Below are 21,837 nucleotides of genomic sequence, written 5' to 3'. Positions count from 1 at the left end.
GGGGGGGGGGGGCACTCCGGAACCACTCTTTTCCAAGTCATTCTCCCAACACGGGGAGATAGGTGTCAAGTTCCTCGTGAATACAGAATGAGTTCGTCTGGAGTCGATTAGATTAGCGAGGGAGCGAGGACTGTAAGTTGTCTTGTTGTCTTGAGAGTGTTAGAGGTGTGTGCGTTATCTCTGACAGAACCTCGTCCGCATCCGACACCATGCACATCCAGCTAAAAGACAGTATCTTATTGTTGTTAAATTGAAAATGATTTCTTTTTGTAAGCTCGCGTATCTTTTCTGATGAATGGCCTACTAGAATTCACAGTAACCCCTCTTAAGCCGATTGATTCGTTTTAGTTTTCAATTTTTAGTACCCGCGGCGACATACATTGTATTGACCATTCAAGTCCACCCAACTTTTCCCACTTATTTTAACTTGTCGACTAGATACTCAAAGCAAAAGGGGTAAAGTACTTTGACTGAGGATACAACGTTATACTAATGGGTGAAGGTCGCTGGGGACCATCAACTTGTCAGTGCGAACTAATGCTTCGACCTCCCCCTGTCTTAATGGAAATCGTCGCCGTCCGATGTTCTTTTACCCTCATGACGTTAGCTGCATTTAAATCAGCTCGACACTTAAAAGAAAGTTGTTATATACAAGAATTGTACCTAAATTAGATCTGGAAGATTTAAACTGTTTTTACTGTATTTGGATAATAAAGACTGCTTTGGACTTATCTAGCCCAATTGTGGAAATTGCCATATGCACATTTATTGAGATATATATTTCATTGGTTTAAAATGCATTTAGAAACCTACAGTTATAGGTTTTCTTACACACAACCTTCATCTACTATATTTACAATCTTCCCCACTTACCTATACCCTACTATCCCACCACTTCCTCCCCATGTCAACGCTTTTTGACGCATTTACTGTTTAGGTTTTAAAAAATCAAACAAAACAGTACGAACGACTCCTATCACAGGAGGCATAATACAAGCCTTGGACATTTCGGCCGACCTGTAAAAGATGGCTAGCGAATTCCAAAATTGTACTTCCAGTAACCCAAAGAAGCGAATCTAGCTCGCTGTTACAAGGGCTGTTAAGGAACGTGTAGATTCTATTACATTTTCAGGAGTAATATAACGAACTTGGCGCGAAAAACGGGTAAAACTCGACTTATAGCTTTACACTAAAGGAACGTATGTCCTACTCAGTGAAGATGCTCTTCAGTTTTCTTCATCTTTATTCGAAGCTTCGTGATTTTGACGTCTTTATTAGGCGTATCTCTGGCTCCTATATCAAGTAAGAGTACATAAATGACAGCTGGTCATACTGACACATTTTTGTATGGAGACCAGTAGCTGAAAGAATATTAACATTTATTACACAAGTTCTAAAACTAACGAAAGGAATATCTGAAAAAAGATAAGTAGATATCAAAGTACAGGGGCGAGAATCTCCCTTCTCAACACGTCAGTGTTGATCAATACAGATCTAGCGCTTCCTGGTTTCAAAAAGAATACTGTTATCATAATGAACATGAAATATAAAACCTTTGTAATAATATGATAAAGCCTACGCATCTTGTACAGATGAAATATTTGCTCCCGAATAAGAAACGAAAGAACTGAGATGAAATTCAAGAGGTGTATTGATATTCTGTGCTGTAAAAATTCTTCTGTATATTAACCGTCTAGCAGAAAGATTCCCTATACAAAAAGTTATGCTTTCTTTTTTGAAAGATCTTTTCCACAGTCCTGCTATTTTCTAGGATTCCGTGATCATAAGTAAAGGAAACATATTGTGCCTTATTTATGGAGATGATGGCAAACTCCCCCCCCCCAGCCCACCCCACCGCTGATTTTGACGTTCTTGGCCTACTGCGCAATTTTCGGGAAGGAGAGAGAAAAAGAGAGTGAGAGAGAGAGAGAGAGAGAGAGAGAGAGAGAGAGAGAGAGAGAGAGAGAGAAAGACAGAGAGTAAGACAGAGAAAGAAAGGAAAGAGTAAGGCAGCCTGACAGACAGGCAATTAGACAGACAGACACACAGACAGACAAGGAGACAGACAGACAGACAGACAGACAGACAAACAGACTGACGGACAGAATGACAGACAGACCGAAACTCAGAGCAACCAAGAGCAACAGAGACAGAGAAAGCACACGTACTTCCAAAGTCAAATGCCGTTATCCCTTGAGTAACCACCTGCCTTTCCCACAGACAAACCCAGTACATCCACGAGGCCCGTAAAGCAGTGTCGTGCGTGAGTTTCTCCCCGGACAGCAAACTCCTGCTCATGGGGGAGTCCGGAAGCTGCTCGCCGGCCCTTCACGTCTGGAGCCTCGCTCAGCGCAAGAGCGTGGCCAGCTTCAAGGACCACTGCCACGGCATCGTGTGTGCCAGGTTCTCCGCTGGCATGGACGTACTGGCCTCCGTGGGGACAACACACGACGGCTTCGTCTGCGTGAGGGCCTGGCCCAGCCAGAACATGCTGGCCACCAACCGGTTCTCTGGTAGGTAAGCGGTTTTGAAAAGGACAGAGGCATGGAAGGGATTTTTTTTTGGCTAAATGAGTTTAGTTGTCTGCTATATACACACGGATAGGTTGTGTATAAAGAAGGCCTCGTATATAGCAGAAAGTGCAATGGCAGCTCGCGACCGTGAATGATGGAGGGTCATTACACTGAGTCAGAGATGACACCTCCGGAATACAGGAAAGAGGACTTTACAACCAGTATGGGGATGGTGGAAAAAGGGGGAGGGAGTGGGGAGGTATTTCTCGATTGACAAAACAGTACGAAGTAAAGCTGGACAGAAGACGAAGTGAAGAGAAGAGATATCACCAGTATGTCAAAGTAGTCGTCTTGTGGGGCCGAGTAGACGAGTGGTTCACCAGCCAGGGAAGAGAGCATCAGTTGATAGAACAGTAAACTGTTTATATTATCAGGTTTACACGAGCCCAGGCAGGGAGTTTTGGTGAGAAAGAATGGAGATGGTGTATAGGATTTTTTGTTTGTTTTGTACCAGCTCCACATTCTGCAGCCAAATGCAAAATCTTATAAACGCCCGTTTTAGTCCATTAAGTCTAAAATATACTTATACTTTACACGGATTTTAATTACCTGTCAGTTTGCAGTGATTTGTGCTTTAGGCCCCACTGAGTGTTTGTTTTCTATGGCTATTTGACGTTACGCAAACTAATCCTTCCATGTTGATTAATTGACCACTCTTTCTCATTAGTACAGCATACTTACTGTTTAAAGTACCTAAATCTCAAACAGGAATAAGTTTGCGCGTTCAGTTGCGTATATACCTTAGTTTTGCGCTTTTCAATTTTATACATATTATTAAAAACTTCCTTTTCGAGCTCAGGCCACACATCTCATATTCCAAAGGCTCTTTGCGTGAAGGAGCATGAGCTGTTTTTCCATTTCCAAAATAAGGCCGCTGTGATGCTCAAGGTTACGAAATTGATCTGGTGCAAAAAATCTCGAGTCTTTAATCCGAATGAGGTCCGAACGATTTTTCTTTTCGTTCCTGGACTGCTTTCTATTCACTGAGTCTTCTACATGGCCAACATCTTGTAACAAACGACGTTCAATTATGATAATAAAAACAAAAAAATAACCAAAACCACATACTGCAAAGCTTCGACGGCTGGTTTAAGGTTAATTCCTTTTTCTATACCGTACTTTAACTCCTATGTTTGTTTGTGTCTGTCTTGCTTTTTTTCTTTGGACTAAATGACTTTTATCGTATCGATGTGCTTCTCTTTACTCTGTACTCGAAACACACAACAGCAGCAGCACCAAGTAGTTACTATGATTCTGTCTCTCAACAGAGGGTATCTGCACCATATCCTTTTCCCCTTCAAGCCCGTCCTTCGTGACATGCGGCGTGCATCACGTCAAATTCTGGCACCCTCACCTGCCTAGCAACGCGCCAAAGTCGTCGTACGTGAGTCTCCACCCTCGTCCCTGCTCGCTGCACGGCCGGCCAGCCACCCTCGGCGGACTCAAGACCAGGGCTTTTGTTGACGTGGCTTGGGGCTCTGGGAGGACCGCCAGCTTCGTGTTCGCCGTCACGTCCTGTGGGGTCATCTGTAAGGTAATTCGGCTCCAAGGCTTTGTGTCGCCCAAGGCAACGTGGAGGAAGTGGTGGAAATTAATAAAATTGTTGTGCAGCCAAGTGAGAGATTGTGAAATCGTGCAAGCCCTCCTGTAAGGAGGGATGCTATATAGATGTTAACAGTTTAATGATTAGGATTTTTGTATCTGACGTAATTGTGCAGAGAAGAAGAAGAAGAAGAAGAAGAAGAAGAAGAAGAAGAAGAAGAAGAAGAAGAAAAAGAAGAAGAAGAAAAAATTTAAAGGAACAGGGTCAATATAAGTGCATTTGTACCTGGAATGAAAGAACCCCGCTCAGAAGAATTTCTGCCTTGAGTAACAAAGCTGTATTTCACCCCACGAGTCAATAGCAGTATTGTAAAAATAATTGATAGGCGAGGAAAAAATGTCAAGTGAAAAAATGAGTGATAATTTAAGCTTATCCACAACAAGACGGGCTGACTTTTGCTAAAAAAACCAAAACAACTGAACTGTGGCTATCTGCAGTGCGGTTTGTTTATTTGTTGATACTCCTGGCATAGCCCGATATGCCTGTACTGTGTATATCATAGCATGTTCGTTATAGCAAAAACACTATGGTAAAACACTAATTTTCAGATAGAAAAAATTGTCTTTTTTTCCCTTTCTTGCTTGAGTTACAAGGTAAGCTTTTAAGAGCAACCAGCGACCCAATACTCAAAGCGGTGTATGAAATACGCGTCTCGGGTTCTTTTTTGGCAAAGTATATGTACCCTGGGAAGTACTAAGATTTTGTATTGGGTCCTCATACTCTTGAACCAAGCGCGTCCTCAGGTGGTAGATAGGGGAAAGGCCTCCAGATATGGAGGTTAGTTGCTAAGCAGTCGCGAACCAAATGGGAGATGGTCGTGGAGAGTAGAGGAGATTCCCGGTGGCGCAGATGCTTCAATAAATGCCTCACACACTCGAAAAAGGGACAATCTAGGAAACGGGAGGCGCCATAAGTCCCACCAAAGCTCCCAATGCCTTGTGGGTTGTCAGTGGATGACAAAAGCTAGCAGAGAAAACTGTACACAAACCGGCAGTAGGCAAAGGGAAACCACTGCTGTGACCTCCCAAGAACAATCATGGAAAAGAACATTCATTTCTTAGATAACAGCGTTGAGGGGGTTCATGATCCAGCTCTAAACTCCCCACTCGGTAGGGACTGTCACGGGCAGCAGGTGGCGCCCGATTGTCATCCAGCTACTGGCTGAAAAAATAGACATCTTAACCACGTGGAATGTGAGAACAATGTACCAGAAAGGCACATTAGGTATTATAGAGCAGGGAATGGATAGGATGAAGCTAAATATGTCAGGCATTTCAGAAGTTAGATGGGAGGGGGCAAGTTTGATTAAAAGAGGATCCAAAACAGCTGTATTCCCAGGAGGAAAAACCCATGAAAAAGGAGTCAGAATTTTATTTGACGAAGCAACAGCCGTAGAGTATCAAAGGTTTTTGGGAGTGTCAGATAGAGTCATCGCGGCTAAATTAGAAGGAACATCTTTTGACGTAAGTGTCATCAAAATATATGCACCAACATCAGAGCACGACAACGAGGAAGTTGAGACTTTTTATGAAGACCTTGATAGAGCTGTGTAACAGTTAAAATCACAAGATGTAAAGGTAGTCATGGGAAACTTTAATGCCAAAGTAGGAAGAACTCGTATAGAAGATATAGTTGGACCATGCGGACTGGGTAAAGAGAATGAACGTGGGGAACGACTGGTAGAATGGTGCAGAGAAAATGACATTGTGATATCAAACACCTGGTATGAAAATCGTCCAAGGAGACAATACACTTGAAAGAGTCCTGGCGATAGAAGTAGAAATAAAAAAGATTTCATACTTATTCAGAAACGTTTAACAAATGTAATTAAATCATCTAAATCACTGCCAGGAGCAGACTGTGATAGTGATCATGTACCAGTCACGTGGAAAATGCAGATGAGACTAAAGAAACTTAAAAACTTAAAGTACCAACCAAAATATGACATAGATCTTTTAAAGATAAACCAAGAACAGAAAGAACGTTTCTCTATAGATGTAAACAATCAATTTGAAGCCCTGGAAAACATTACTAAATCAGAAGAACTGTAGAGGAAAATGAAAGACTCAATAATGGAAGCTGTTGAAGATAATATCTCCTCGAAAGCTAAAAGAGCAAATAAAAAATGGATGACCCAGGACATATTAAAACTTAAGGAAGAGAGAAGACAGGCAAAATCAAATGTGGAAGAGTACAACATCTTAAAACAGGGAAATAAAGAGAAACATTGATAAACGATCAGTGTCAACAAATAGAGAAGAACCAAAACAAAGACAGAAAATACATGCATTCCAAAATCAAAGAAGTAAATGGGACAAAAGTCTGCTCAAATACAGGATGCATAAGATCAAAAGGGGGAGACATTTTAATGGACAATGGGGATGTCTTAAATAGATGGTCAGAATACATAGAACAACTTTTCAAAGATAATAGAGGAGAAAAACAGATAATAAAGAATGAAATAAATGGACCACCAATACTGAAAGCAGAAGAACAATCTGCTATTAGGAAATGAAACACGGAAAAGTCACGGGGCCAGATAATATTCCAGTTGAAGTGATTGTCGAGCTTGAAGAACTAGACACTGAAATAACAACAAAGCTCCTAAATGCTATTTATGACAGCGGTGAGATCCCAAAAGATTTGATGAAGTCAGTTTTTATAGCTTTACCTAAAACACCAGGTGCCACTGAGTGTGATATACATAGAACAATTAGCCTCATGAGTCATTTAACAAACATATTGCTGAGAGTAATATTAGGAAAATTGAGGAAAAGTGTGAGAACAGAGATATCTAAAACGCAATTCGGCTTTGTTCCTGACAAGGGCACCAGAAATGCTATATTCATCTTAACAATGTCAATGGAAAGATGTATTGGAGCACAGAAATATCTGTATTTATGCTTCATAGATGTTTCAAAGGCATTCGATAAAGTTAGACATGATGAGTGAGCTATTTAAAATACTGGAAAAGATAGACATAGATGGAAAAGATCTAAGAATTATCAGAAATTTGTACTGGGACCAAAACGCTGCTATACGAATTAATGGAGAATACAGTCAATATAAGCAGATTAGGAAAGGAGTGAGGCAAGGATGTGTTATGTCACCAGACCTCTTTAACATGTACAGTGAAACAATCCATAGAAACATAGAAGAATGTCCAGGTCTAAAAGTAAATGGAGAAAATATTAATAACATCAGATATGCGGATGACACAGTTTTAACAGCAGGCTCAGAAAAGGACCTTCAATTGCTTCTAGCTACTGTTGTAACAGAAAGTGAACGTAAAGGATTAGTGTAGAATGTAAAGAAAACAGAATGAGTGCAGGGTAATATAAAAAAGCAGCAAATCCTAGTTATAATCACATTAGCAAAGGTGAAAAGATTAAACAAGTCCAACAGTTTCAATATCTAGGATATTTGATAACATCTGATGCCAAATGTTCCACAGAAATAAAACGGAGAATTACAATGGCTAAGGCTAGTTTCAATAAAATAAGCCCAGTCCTGAAAAATAGAAACATCTCAATGACTACCAAAATGAAGGTTCTGAAATGCTCTGTATGGTCAGCCCTTCTATATGGCTGTGAATGCTGGACAATAACTAAAGACAATGAAAATAAAATAGAAGCAACAGAAATGTGGTTTCTTAGGGGACTGCTGAAAGTATCGTGGAAGGAAAAGGAATCAAATGAGGGAAGCCCACTTGGGGAACTCACAGTTAAAAACAATCAGGAAACGACAAATGCATTTTTTGGGACACCTGAATAGACATAAGGGTCTTGAACATCTAGATCACACTGGCAAAATCGAAGGTAAACGAGGCAGGGGTAGGCCTTAAACAACCTACTTATGGAACCTAAACAAATGAGTAACAGGGAAAGATCAGGGAAAAGTAGCTTTTTAAGAGCATCCGAGCAAAGGAATGAATGAAGAACCATGATCGCCGATGTCTGTAGCAGATCTGGCTCTGGATGATGATGATATAATATACGTTATCTATTATCCTGAGTTCATATAAAAATCGTGAGTTATGTGTTTGGGCTAATTTTACCAATTTTTTCCGTTCCTGGCATTCTTCTCAATTCTTGCAAGATATCCGTCGAGCACCGCACAGTGAAGAAAAGTAAACTTCTACGGAACCTTCAATTGTCCAGTGTCCAGGTCCACAACACGGACCTGATAGTTGGCTCAGAGTGTGGATACGTCATCTTCCTGGATGTAGAGACTTTACAGGTAAATAGTTCTGTCTGAAATAGACGTTAAATTCGGAGTTCGTGACACCCTGTTTTTGGTTGTAAGTTTAAATGGTTGCACATGGTTAACGCCCCATTCGCTACAATTTAGATCGTTGGAGAACCCAGCAATGTGAGTGTTTGGCGCGTGCTCTGGTGGGGTTTGCTCCTTTTTTGAATACTTGAATGTAAAATTTGGGTCTTAGGAAGACGGGGTGCTGCAAGCTCCCTCGATCCTCTTCATAAGGGACTATTTCGGTGTGGGCAGGCTAATTGTCTCGATCATCAGCTGGTTGTTGTAGGGTCTGATGGGGTCACGCAGGCTACTCCTCCTGCCTTCACTAGGATGTACTCCTTTCTCAATCACAATCTCCTTCGTGAAGTAGTCCTTTTCACGGCTGCTGGCTAGGTGTTCTCGGACAAGGGCAACTACAGTTGGAGGATCAAGGGTAAGCACTCCATCTATGTTTGCGGAGCTTGCTAGCTTATCTCTGCTCTTTCATTTCCCTTGACTCCTGCATGTCCTGGGCAGAAGATCCACTGCAAGAGTCTGATTTTGCTGTTTGGATTATCTTAAACCAATCTGCATAGAAGCTGCCGGTCAGGATCTTATTCAGAGTACTCATTGAGTCTGTAACAAAGGTAGCCTGCTGGTTTCCATTAGTGCGAAGCCATTTCAGAACCTCAGTGATGGCCTTGATCTCCTCGGACATGCTTGATGTAGTGAGGCCCGTTGCCCCAAATGGCTCTTGGATTGTTACTCCTTGGCAAGAAGCCGTGTAAACCCAGCCTGATTTGATCCCACGCTGAACAGAACTATCAGTGAAGATGATGGTTTCATCCTCTCTACAGTTCTCTTCAATTAGCTTCTGGATTCAGCAGGTGTTTCTCCCTCAGGCCATTCAGGACATTCACCCCGCAATGTAGCAATCACCTGAGTGAATCAGTCTTTCACCTCGTCCGCAAGCGGTACCAGTGTCTCCCCTCGTCTGATTACCTCCACAGTGGGACCACTCTTCAATGGTTTGCACTGTCTGGGCCATCCACTCTTTGCCCTGTTTGAGTCTTGGGTTAGTCTGACAACCTACTTTGTCATGAAGATGATGCTGTGGATCTGCGCAGACTTTCAGATAAGCTTTGACCTGTGCTAGCTTGTGTCTTCCGTCCATGCCGGGTAGGCCTGGCACATATCGCATTGCAGCGGCTGATGTATCTTTTATGTAACCGGGTATGGCTCTCATTCCTTCGTTCTGTTACAAGAGAGTAACAAACATAAAAAAGAAGAAGGGGAGATAAGGATGATAGATATTTGATAGGAAAGAAGGAGCAAACCACACCAGAGCACCCGTCAACCACCCACCCACGCACCCCCCCCCACACACACACATGGGATTCTTGTCTTAAGCACACGTTTACTGCATTTTCTGTTGCCACTCGGATTCTTACTTTGGTTGATTAGTATAACTAAACGTAAGTTAACGGGTAGCTAGAGGGGGCTATTGGTATGGGACACTAAAGACAAGAATCCCAAGTGCGTGTGTGTGTGTGTGTGTGTGTGTGTGTGTGTGTGTGTGTGTGTGTTTGTGTGTGTGTGTGTGTGTGTGTGTGTGTGTGTGTGTATGTGTGTGTGTGTGTGTGTGTATGTGTGTGTGTGTGTGTGTGTATGTGTGTGTGTGTGTGTGTGTGTGTGTGTGTGTGTGTGTGTGTGTGTGTGTGTGTGTGTGTGTTTGATAGGAAAGAAGAAGCAAACCTCACCTGAACAACAACCCACAATATTTGCTGAAATACGTTTCTCCTTGTCTTTTGTGTGTTTTAAGCCAAACCCTTTGGGGAGGGCAATCTCTCTACCTTATGTTACGTTCCATTAGATGTTCATAGAGGATTAAAACTCTGCCCATACCTTCCAAAATTTGAATAATAAGGAGGCAAGATGGTAAGTTATTACAAACACTTTCCGCCAGTTAGCACCAAAAACCGGCACAAATTATCATTGTTAATTCCATGAAAATCAGGCGATTTATAAACATTTACACACACACACACACACACACACACACACAATTCTAATGATATTCACACACACACACACACACACACACACACACACACACACACACACACACACACACACACACACACACACACACCCACCCCCCCCACACACACACACATTTTAATTTACATATTTCTGCGTATGAGTAAATAGAAACTTATCGACACAATAACGGCCATAGAGTGGGGATAGTTAAAACAGAAGGGAGAAACACAGAGGGGAAGAATAGAAGTAGGACCTACCAATAGCACCCTCTAGCCACTCGTTAACGTACGTTTAGTTGTACTAATCAACCAAAGTAAGAATACGAGTCGCAACCGAAAAGGCAGTGAACTTGTGCTAACGAGAAAAATCCCACGTGCGTGCGTGTATGAGTTCCTGCGTGCGAGCGTGTCTGTATGTGTGTGTGTGTGTGTGTGTGTGTGTGTGTGTGTGTGTGTGTGTGTGTGTGTGTGTGTGTGTGTGTGTGTATGTGTGTGTGAATATCATTAGTATGTGTGTTTTGCTGTTTGCATGTGTATGTGAGAATAATTGTGTGTATTTGTAGCTGCAGTTGCTTGCGCGTGTCTGAATAATGAGCGCTTTTCCCACCCCTGCGGCCACAGCGCAGAATGTCTCTGACGTCACCACTGGACATCTGCTTCGCGGAGCAGGTGCTTCAGAGCCAGGACTCGGCCGTCGACTCGATTATAGACGAGTACAGAGCCCACGTTTTTCTCTCTCTCGACCACACCCACCGTCTGCTTGTCGCCGCCCTGTCGAACGGAAGTCTGTGCATTTGGGACATAAAGGATGAGGAAGACATAAAGAAAACGTTTGTATTTCCAGACGCCAACCCACCACACACTCACTTCCTCAATTACTACTCTCCGGAAACTCGTGCTTCGGTTGAAGCTATTTTTGTCTAGAATGAAAAGAAAGAGAAGCAAGTACATCGACTTTATATTAAAAGCTTAGGATAGTCCTAACGAAACAACAAATGCTCATCTAAAATCAACACCTGATAAATCAGTGAAACATTTATTGACTTGCATTTCGTAATTATATATGAATCTTAAGTTTCTGATCAAACACTGACAATGACTTTTTGACAAAACTGAAACATTTCGTTTAATTTGCACACGCATCTGTATTTAACAATCTGCATAAAATGCTCTCTAAAACAGGGATACTGCTTTGCACTAGATGTTAGGGGATGTTTGGGGTTGATTCTACATGTACCTATTTTTTGCAGTTCTGTTTTTTTATCTTCGGGTTTCCCTCGGCTTAGCATAGCCTTACAATGCGTGTTTCTCTCTTCACCAAACAAGCATACAAAACGCCACTCAGTCAATTTATCAACCAACCAACCAACCAACCAACCAACCAACCAACCAACCAACCAACCAACCAACCAACCAACCAACCAACCAATCAACCAACCAATGAACCAACCAACCAAAAAACCTACCAACCAGTCATACCAACCAACCAAACTAACCAAATATCGTGATCAGATGTGAGACCAATTAAAATCTTATTATTTTGATGATCTAATAATAATTTGTCTTACACCACCTACCCCCCCCCCCCCACCTCCACCCGTCCCCCCTCACGTCACCACCCTACCCAGCCACTATTCTGTGAGTCACAGCAAAGCTATCTCCGGGCTGGACGTGATGTCTGTCGTCAACACCAACCCGGCCTGGCCCTCCTCCCCCTGGGACAGCGAGACGGTGGTGACGGTTTCCCACGACTCCACCGTGCGCCTGTGGCAACTGTCCATGCAGCGCAGCATCTGCTGCGAGAGCAGCAAGACCATCTACACGTGCTTTGAGAAACCACCGCCAGCTCGACCCTCCGAAGACCCTGCTGTTGCTACTGCCACTGTCACCCCTGCGAAGGAAGATGCCAGGCAAGAATCGAGAATGATCACCGCGGCGAAGGTGTGAAGTTGTTTTGTTTGAGCTGCATCGTCACTTATCCGGTTCTCTTTCGATTTAGGTAGGAATCGAGGATCTCATAGTTGCGACGGTGTGGAGTCGTTTTGTTGGAGCTGCATACTTACTTGTCTGGTTCTCTTTCGAATTAGGTTGGAATTGAGAATCTTACAGTAGCAAAAGTGTGGAGTCGCTCCGTTTGAGCAGCATACCTACTTATCCGGTTCTTGTTTGATTAAGGGAGTAATCAAGAATCTCATAGCAGTGAAGGCATGGAGTCGGTTTGTTTGAGCAGCATACTTATCTATCCGGTTCTCCTTTGATTTAGGGAGTACTCGAGAATCGTTACAACAGCGAACTGTGGAATAGTTATATTTAAAGCAGCGAAGTTACTCATCCGACTGGTTTAGGTGGGAATCAAGAACGATCACAATAGCGTAGGAGGGAATTGATTTATTTCTTTTTAAAGCAATACAATCGCTTATCTGGTGTTTTCGCGGTTTTGCTGAAACAGCGTTACAATTGCGAGATATGTTTTGGATTGATTTTCTTTTTTTGTTGTTGTATTGAAACCAACTGAACGGCACCTGATTCCACAGTTCAGTTGTTTTTGTTTTTGGGTCATTCAAACACTGTACAGAGTAAACTGCCGAATAGCTACATTCAGTTTGTGAACAAAATTGGGAGATTTGTTCATCCTCAACGACAGGCTTGCTGGTACAGCAAAAGTTTACGGAGTTAACTTTAGGTCTGTCCAACCCTCCCTAGCTCCCCTCACAAAAAGCCCCACAGCTCCCCACACACACACTTATAGAAACAAACCCATTTTTGATGCTGGCTAGTTTTATTTCACAATGTTATACTCCCCGAGCGCAGTTTGTGCTGAAACAGGCTGTGAAGCGGAGAATTCTAGTTGGAATCGCTCCTTCAAGTATTCTTGACGTTGCTTATTTTGGAGTGTTATCATGGCTCTCCAACCACTTGGCTCCATCTTAGATGACTTTACAGGAGGACAGAGGAATAGCGAGAGGTTTTACCTCAACTGTTCACCATGGGAATAACAAGCAGCTCCATGATTATTTAAGGTAATCGATAGACATTCTTTTTAAAACGCTTTCTGTGTTCAACGGATTTGAGACTGTCATCACGGGTCACATTAGAAACGTGAGAGTTTTTAGATAATGGTAAGATTTTGTAAAAACCTCGTTAGAAATCGATGACGGCACGGAAACAGGTTTATTTACAGGTTGGGTGGTAGATTTGATTTTACTTTGTTAAGAAACATCTTTGATGCATGGAATGTTCCGGAAACAAATAGGGGCAAGCATTGGTTGCCATGCTTACAGTCCCCCTCTGCCTCGAGTAGCGCCGAAGTTTGATACTTCGACAATCAAAACAGACTCGCTTTTCCAATGCTGGGTATTGCACAAGCTCGCTATTCCAATGTTGGGTATTACACAAACTCGCAATTCCAATGCTCTGTCAACCTTACAGAGTTGAACGGAGCTAAACCTGTGCCATACGTCCTAACGTCCTTCCCAGGTGAGTCCAGAAAACGACCTGATCACCACGGGCGACAACCACGGACTGATCGCGGTATATGACGCCCAAACTCTGGTCAATGTGGAGATCCTGCAGCGACACACGCGCATGGTGACCACGCTCTGCTTCTTCTCCCACAAAGACTCACGGCTCAGGGTACTTCTGCTCACGTATTCTTTGTCCGGCCTGTTCGTTGTTTGTCTGTCCGTTTGCTGACGTACTGTTTTCAGCCATCTTCAAAGTACAGATCTCCATGCGGTGTGCCTGTATAGAGGAATGACATCATACACTATTTAACACAAAAAGGGGCATTTTCCGCAGTTTAAAATAGTCTCTCAAAAACCTATGAGGCACGTTCATATGTTTTTAAAAAAATTTGATTTGTTCTATTGTTTCGTATTGTTTTGTTTAGTGCTGTTTTGTGCTGTTTTTTTGTTTTTTTATATTTTGTTTGGCGCTTCCACAGGTTTGTCACTTTACCCAAACGTGATTTCGAAGGCGGAACTATTCAAATTATAGAATATGTTTTTCTCCTGCATCAACATAATCCTGGACTCCTCTGCAAACGTAAAGGTTATTTCGAGACCAGGACAATATGGACACATCTCGTGGTTTGTTGCGATGACGTCAATGTTCAATTAGCAGTAATAAACTTGAGGCCATATATTTTTTGTAGGCCTCGAACCAAAAATGGAAAGTCCAGATTTATGATTAGATAAGACAAGAAATTATTGATCTTCGCAAAGAGACTTTTGTTGTAGCATGGTGAATGCATACATGCACACCCACTCGTCAACACACATGCACACACACACACACACACACACACACACACACACACACACACACACACACACACACACACACACACACACAAACATAATCTCTCTCTCTCTCTCTCTCTCTTTCTCTCTCACTCTCTCTCTCTCTCTCACACACACACACACACACACACACACACACACACACACACACACACACACACACACACACACAGACATACACACACACATTATACATACACGGACGCACTCACCTAGAATCGTGGCAGTGACTGAATTTCTAGTAATTATGACGTTAGGAATGAATTGTTATACTTGTAGGTTTTTGCTGTTCTGAAAGGATAAATCGGAGCAAACCAAGAATCCTTTTCTGGGCATATATTATTTTGCTGTTGATGTCTTCATTTTGTCAGTGTTTTCCGTTGGCTAAAAACCCCCCCATACATTCAAAATAACCGTAACGTTTTTTTTCTCGGTAAATATGAAATGTTCCACTATTTTATGGCTATGACAACTCACTAACGCTATATGCACTTGTCCCAACATTGTTCTCACGTTATCGATCCAAATGCTGATCGATGGCAACGCATTTTTGAGCTCCGCTTTCACAAAGGAAGCCGATTTGAAGATATTGCCTTTATTTGTTCTTAATCTGCACGAACAGGAAACCTTAAGCCCCTCTTATTCTCGTGAGAATAGCAATTTATTTTGTCGGTATGGGATTCTGAGAGCAATACACCACTTTTTTGTCGTTCTCAATCGTCTCTCTTGAAGCCGATTCACGTGGTCTCCGACCCTCCCTCCCCCCCCCCCCGGTTTTTTCATCCAACCCCATGACCCCGCTTTTCATTGCAGCTCATGATCAGCAGCGGCAAAGATCGATTGATCAACATTTTCAACGTGGACAGCAAGTTCGGCTTGCTGAGCACTCTACTGCTTCACTCCAGTTCTGTGACGTCTCTCGGTCTGTGCTACACTCCAGAGAAATTGATTCTCGTGTCTGCAGGCCTGGACAGGTCAGTTTGCAGTACAGATCTTTTTGTTACTTAGTTTTAGTTTCAGTAAGGTTTTACAGCACTCGCAACTGCATAAGGCAGGTCATGTGAGCGCCAAGAGGTGGATGTCAATAGAGAAATCCAAACGGGGAATCAGGCTTACTCTGCTCACCTCTCTAGCCTCAACTGCTCAAAATCTGCTTCGATTATCAAGACACCCGGGAAATAGCAGTTCACAAGAGAGTGACAAACATACAAAAGAAGTAGAGGAAAAATGACGATAGTAAGGAAGGGGAAAGAAAAAGCAGCAGTTAGTAACAATTGTTCCTGATCTTCTGTCGCTGCAGCAAATTTAGAATCTATCTCATCCTTCGCATATGGTCATACTTCTATTAAAAAAATAAACTGATTGGTTTTTTCTTGATTGGCCAATATACACCTACATATACGAAAGCACACAGCCACTACAGAGACACCTATCTATTTGTGTGTGTGTATGTGTGTGTGTGTGTGTGTGTGTGTGTGTGTGTGTGTGTGTGTGTGTGTGTGTGCATGTTTTTGGGTGGTTTGATCTAATTCTGTCTATTCGAAGTGAGGTGCGCGTTGCGAAATCTTATTACCATTGTCTACCTTTTATGTGAAGAAAATAATGTAGGCCTTTATCTTAGAGACCCGTGCGAATACCCAACTACTCCAATTTATACACACGTATTGTTAAATAGAGACGCAAATAACTTGATATCTCATAAAAAGGATACATAATTAAAATAGAATCAAGCTTAGTAAGAAACTTTCTTTCAAGCAAATATTCTACCTTTTTATGCCTGGGCATAGAAGAGTTCTCGCTCTCGATTACTCTTGGATCTCTTTCCCCTCAACACTGCCTACCTCTTTTCTAGATCTGTGGTGTTGTGTCGCAGTCCATGGCGCCGAGTCCCCGAGTTCAAGCCCTACACCTGTCATCACACTTCCAGTTCCGTAGTTGATCTGGTCATCAGCCAAGAGGACTATCACCTGACCGTAGGCAGACTCAACGGGGAAGTCAGCATCTTTGATGTGCTCAGCCAAAGACACGTACAGAGGTGTGCACCCATCACGATCTGACACGAATAGAATAGTTCATTTTTTTGTATGAGTTTAGCGCTCTTCTGGACACTGTTACTTTTTTTTGGAAGTATAGCCAAACACCAGGGTATCAGGGGTCTGTTCATTTGCAAGTCCGTGCCCTTGTTCCACAACTCCATGGGAAAGAGGGATGGGCAGACCACACAGTAGATACCGACAACAGATGCCAAGCACATATCAGAAAGGTCATGATGTATGAGTGAAAACCTGTCATCTTTGAAGTTGTGCCCTGTTTGTGGAAAAGCGAACTGTCTAAATCTCCCAATTCGCTAGCGTTTCTGTTCATTTAAAAAATTGCATATGGCTCAGTGGTAAAAAACAAAAAGGAAGGAATGAAGGAAAGACAGAACGGAAAATAGAAAGTAAACACGATGTCGAAAAAAGCTCCCCAGAGCATAGATTAAAAACAACAATATGCATTTTACACCATTAGAGGAGTTTCACTTTTTGGCAAACCACAAAGGATTTTGAATGTCCTAATCCTCTATAATATTTGAGGGGAGGGCTAGTGATCTTCAAGAGTCATAGTGTCTTTGCAACTCTCGACATCTCAAATGCTCTAAAACGACCAAATTATAATTTTCAGAAATACTTCAACAGTTACCAATAATTCCCCTCGGTTTTTCTACCCCCCCCCCCACAGATTCCACGCTTCTCTTGACGAAAAGGCCCATTTGGAGAAATTGTTTTTAAACAAAAGCAGGACTCTTCTACTTTGTGCTTGTACCAATCGCACCATCAACATCTTGAGCTACCCGCGCGGCATTCTGCTCACTTCAGTGTGCAGCCCTTCAAAAGGCGTGAGCGGGCTTCGCTTCTCCACCAACATGAGGTACATCGTGTCCTCCACAGGGGACGGCTGTGTCTTTGTGTGGGCTGTGCCGCTCAAGGTGATCACCGCAGGAGCACTACTGAAGAGACTGTGGAACAATACCCGGTCCAAGACCTCACCCATCCTCTCCATGCCGGGCAGGGCAATGACGTACAGTACACTTTCTCGGACGATAAATGGAAAGGATCTTGTGCTTGAGAATACCAAAGAGATAAAAGCGAGATCTACTACAGAAATAGTGAATCTGGGAGAGGCAGTCCCCGTAGAGGAAGAGCAGGAAAAAGTATTACAGAATAATTGCGCTGATGTAATAAAAGAAATGCAACACAACACCGGAAATAAGATCATTCAACCGACAGGAGTTGACGAAGTGCATGCAACAGGGGAACCGTTACAATTTCCGATTACAAGTTACACCAAGGAAGGCCCAGGCTTGAAAGGCGAGGAGGGTACTTGTTTCATTTCCGGTCATCTTGGTCTGTTCTCTGATGATGGTCTCGAGTCGTTCGCTGACAATGAAGAGTTTCCTGACAGCGAAGGAACGGTGTACGGCAGTCAAAGCGAAGGGAAGGAGAAGGAACCTGGTGAGTCGGAACACAAAAGCTTGCCAACACTTGAAAGCTCCCGCGAAGATATCATACCAGGTAGAGTAGTTCACGAGAACACCCCGACTCTCGAAAGTTTCCAAGAAGATATTGTAATGGGTGGGCTTGCACCTGAAAATATGCCATGCAAGGACTTTGGAGAATCGGATGAGGACTCTGTACAGGTCAAGGGGAATGCAATGTATGAAGGTCCTTCCTCAGTTTTTGAAAACACACATTTCATAGCCCATGCGGGATCTGACGGGATGGAGAAACTATCGGGATTTCCATCATGGCATGAGTATGTAATGAGTATGGAGGTATGTAGTCCTGATGAAATAGTGGCTCTTCAGGATCAAGTTAATCTTATTTCCGAGAAGCACAGTTCATCAACACTAGCAGATTTAGAAGACTGTCAAATCCAAGAAGCAGAATTTGCTTTAGAAGACCACACCTCTTCCTCTCCCCAGCCACACTTACCGAGGTTGGAGCCCTCGAACGATAAAACTACTCCAAAGACAGGTAGTGATATAACAAATATGGATACGTCTCAATTCTCCTCACATGACGACTTACAAGGCATTAGCTCGAATCAGGTCGCTGAAAATCCGAGGACCGATGCTTTTGTACAAGTAGATTTAGCATCTTCAACACAACAACACACAGACTCATCCTGTAGCGAGGTGTTGCCTTCTGATCCCAAGATTGAGCACAGCGCAGAAACACAGTCTCACGATGACCCAGAGCATAAAAACTGCACTAAAGAGGAAAGTACTAAATATTCTGACACTGTGTCCTCACATAAGATATCGTTTGAAGGAGAAAAACTTGAAACATACTACGACGTGGTATTAGTTAACAGTACGCTCTCCGACGAAGAATTAATGACGTCACAGGGGCCGCATACGCAGGCGCTAGAGTGTCCCAAAGAAGACACAATAAGAGGGATGGTAGCCTTTGAGGATTCTGAGGTTGCACCACAAGTGACTCCTGAAGAAAAAATGAATATAGAACCTACGGTCACAGAGGATAATTCGCAGACCTCAGAAGAATCAGAAAATGACCATCCGAATGAACACTGTTCAACACAAGAAGAATGTAGAGAAACTAATTCACAGGCAGAGAAATCAGGTTCACTGTTTGCTTTTACTAGCCAGGAGACTACTTGGTCTACCGAGAGCAAATTTGATGGTGATGATGAAGAATCCCAAGGTGTGAAGTCCGAACCTTGTGTGAATCAAGCATCAGAAGGCTACGCTAGTTCAAAGGTACAAGGCGGCCAGTACCGCTCTACCGAATCTATCACCGGGAATGAATTTGGAAACACAGAGTCTCTAAGTTTCGAAAATCCCGAAGAAAATAATGGTAGTTTGGCTGACCTTCCTGAAACTAATGTTGGGGCAACGCAGCCTCGCTCGAGGGATGTACATTTAGTTGAATTTCAGGTAAACGGAGATCAATGTGTAGTCCAGGAAGTTTCGTTAGATGAATCAGGAAAATATGGATTGGATATATCAACAAAGAAAACAAATCGAGAGAGAATACGATGTCATCTAAAAGACTGCGTAACACCGAGAGAGACTGATTACAGGCCTTTAAAAACGATTGTTTCGCTTTCAAAAAATGGTAGAAACAACTTTCCTCTACTCACGGATGACGTATCCTTAACCAAGATCAGTGGACACAGTGGTGCAAACAACGAATCCAAGGTGAAAGAACATAACTCGCCTTTTTCAGGGGACACAGACGGTACCTTCCAACCTATGAAGGGAGACAATCCTGCCATTATTCAGTGGGAACAGCAGTCAGTCGGGCAGGAGCTGCAACTGAATGAAGCTGCAGGGGATGCCACCCAGGGTGCTGAAACCTTTACAAAATGCCCGTGACACTGTCTATCAAAAGGTTTATTCAATGTCCTGCTTCCTTGAAAATCGCCCCTCCCACCCTCTCCTCCCACGCAAAATCAAGACGCCCGTGCCCCCCTCCTTTTTTTCAAAGGTAAAAAAAGACAACGCATGGCAAACAAATACATTGGTGTATTATCGAAGAAGTATTAACGTGCCACAAGTGCATTTACTTTATTTGAATTTAACGTAATACAGTGATTGGTAGGACAAGTAGTAAGTGACTTGAATCTGACTCCTTGTTTTGGGCTTTACTGATTGACATGAGTAGATTGGATTCTGAAATTAAAAAAACAATCTTTTGCCACTTTATTGATGCCTCGAACCCTTTCATGGCTGAGGTTCTGCTTGATTTTTGCCTTCTTTGAGTTGAAGCAGTACTGTCTGGATGCTTAAATCAAACATCTATCTCTCTCTATCTCTCTCTCTCTCTCTCTCTCTCTCTCTCTCTCTCTATCTATCTATCTATCTATCTATCTATCTATCTATCTATCTATCTATCTATCTATCTATCTATCTATCTATCTATCTGTCTGTCTGCCTGTCTGTCTGTCTGTCTGTCTGTCTGTCTGTCTGTCTGTCTGTCTGTCTGTCGGTCTGTCTGTCTGTCTGTCTGTCTGTCTGTCTGTCCTGTCTTCATGTCTAAAATATTTTTCTGCCACTCAAAATAGGGGGCTGGGGTTGGTGGTTGTATTTTTATGGTCAGAGGCCGGAAAGGGGCGTAAGGTTGCGGGAAAAGGGGTGGGGTAGGGGAGTATTGAGATTTGAAATTAAGGATACTTTAAAGACAGGTTTATTACTTCTTTCATGCATTATGAACGGTAGGATATTCTTCCAACGCGACTGCTGTTGTGAGCATCTTGGTTTGTTTACGACAGGGACTAAGGCACCCCCGAGTATCTAAAGCAGCTCGCAACAGCTTTTTACCATCAAAATGATCTAGCAAAAAGAGAGAGAGAGATATAGATAGATAGACATATAGATAGAGAAATAGATAGATAGATAGATAGATAGATAGATAGATAGATAGATAGATAGAGAGAGAGAGTGAGAGAGAGGGAGAGAGAGAGAGAGAGAGAGAGAGAGAGAGAGAGAGAGAGAGAGAGAGAGAGAGAGAGAGAGAGAGAGAGAGTATGTTGGCAAGGTGGGGGGGGGGGGGGTATGTAGTTTAACCTCTGAAATCTGAAAGAACAAAAGTAGTAGTCTACGACAAGCACTTTAGTATTAACAATCTTCGGGCTTGGAGCGGTACGGAAACGAATTCAATTTGCGGAGAAGTTTTGAGAACTCAGACATTGAATCTTGGGACATCGACTAGCTTGTACTCGCGCAATGGTTAACACATACATGTTGGTGAAAACAGGGTGCACGTACCTCTCGGACGAAATGAACTTCGCCCTCCAATCTAACCGGAAAGTGTTTTTGCGTGTTACTCATCTCTTTCACCATCTCATCTCAGAAATAGGTGCCGTTAAGGCGATGGCTGCAGCAGATTCCATATCTTTTTTGCTGAAGATAAGACTTTGGAATTGCTCTTTTTATGTGCAACTTAGTATTTTTTATCTGTCTGTTACGGTAGAGACCATAGGGATATTCTGTTGTACTCTGCAGGTAAGAGTCTTCTCTTCAGTAATTATTACATTTCTCAGCTGCATAAGCTCAGCAATAAAAGGATATTAATTATCCG

The 21,837-nt window shown here is 42.7% G+C and overlaps 1 protein-coding gene across 2 annotated transcripts in view; it reads left to right on the top strand.

Moving 5' to 3' along the window:
* LOC101864676 overlaps positions 1 to 20,452 on the top strand; it is a 23,466-nt gene extending 3,014 nt beyond the window's left edge. For both annotated transcript variants that reach the window (XM_035968727.1, XM_005094259.2), the window contains exons 3-11: positions 2,221 to 2,513; positions 3,842 to 4,107; positions 8,275 to 8,415; positions 11,073 to 11,281; positions 12,080 to 12,392; positions 13,929 to 14,084; positions 15,566 to 15,726; positions 16,605 to 16,787; positions 17,474 to 20,452. In XM_035968727.1, the coding sequence (XP_035824620.1) occupies positions 2,221 to 2,513; positions 3,842 to 4,107; positions 8,275 to 8,415; positions 11,073 to 11,281; positions 12,080 to 12,392; positions 13,929 to 14,084; positions 15,566 to 15,726; positions 16,605 to 16,787; positions 17,474 to 20,132 (4,381 nt within the window). In that variant the 3' untranslated portion in view covers positions 20,133 to 20,452. The remainder of the gene's footprint in view (positions 1 to 2,220; positions 2,514 to 3,841; positions 4,108 to 8,274; positions 8,416 to 11,072; positions 11,282 to 12,079; positions 12,393 to 13,928; positions 14,085 to 15,565; positions 15,727 to 16,604; positions 16,788 to 17,473) is intronic.
* The last annotated feature ends 1,385 nt before the right edge of the window (positions 20,453 to 21,837 follow it).

The sequence above is a fragment of the Aplysia californica genome, unplaced genomic scaffold (genome assembly GCF_000002075.1).
Source record: "Aplysia californica isolate F4 #8 unplaced genomic scaffold, AplCal3.0 scaffold00079, whole genome shotgun sequence".
NCBI lineage: Eukaryota > Metazoa > Mollusca > Gastropoda > Aplysiida > Aplysiidae > Aplysia > Aplysia californica.
Note: the sequence above shows the minus strand (reverse complement) of the source record. Positions and strands in the feature narration are given on the sequence as shown.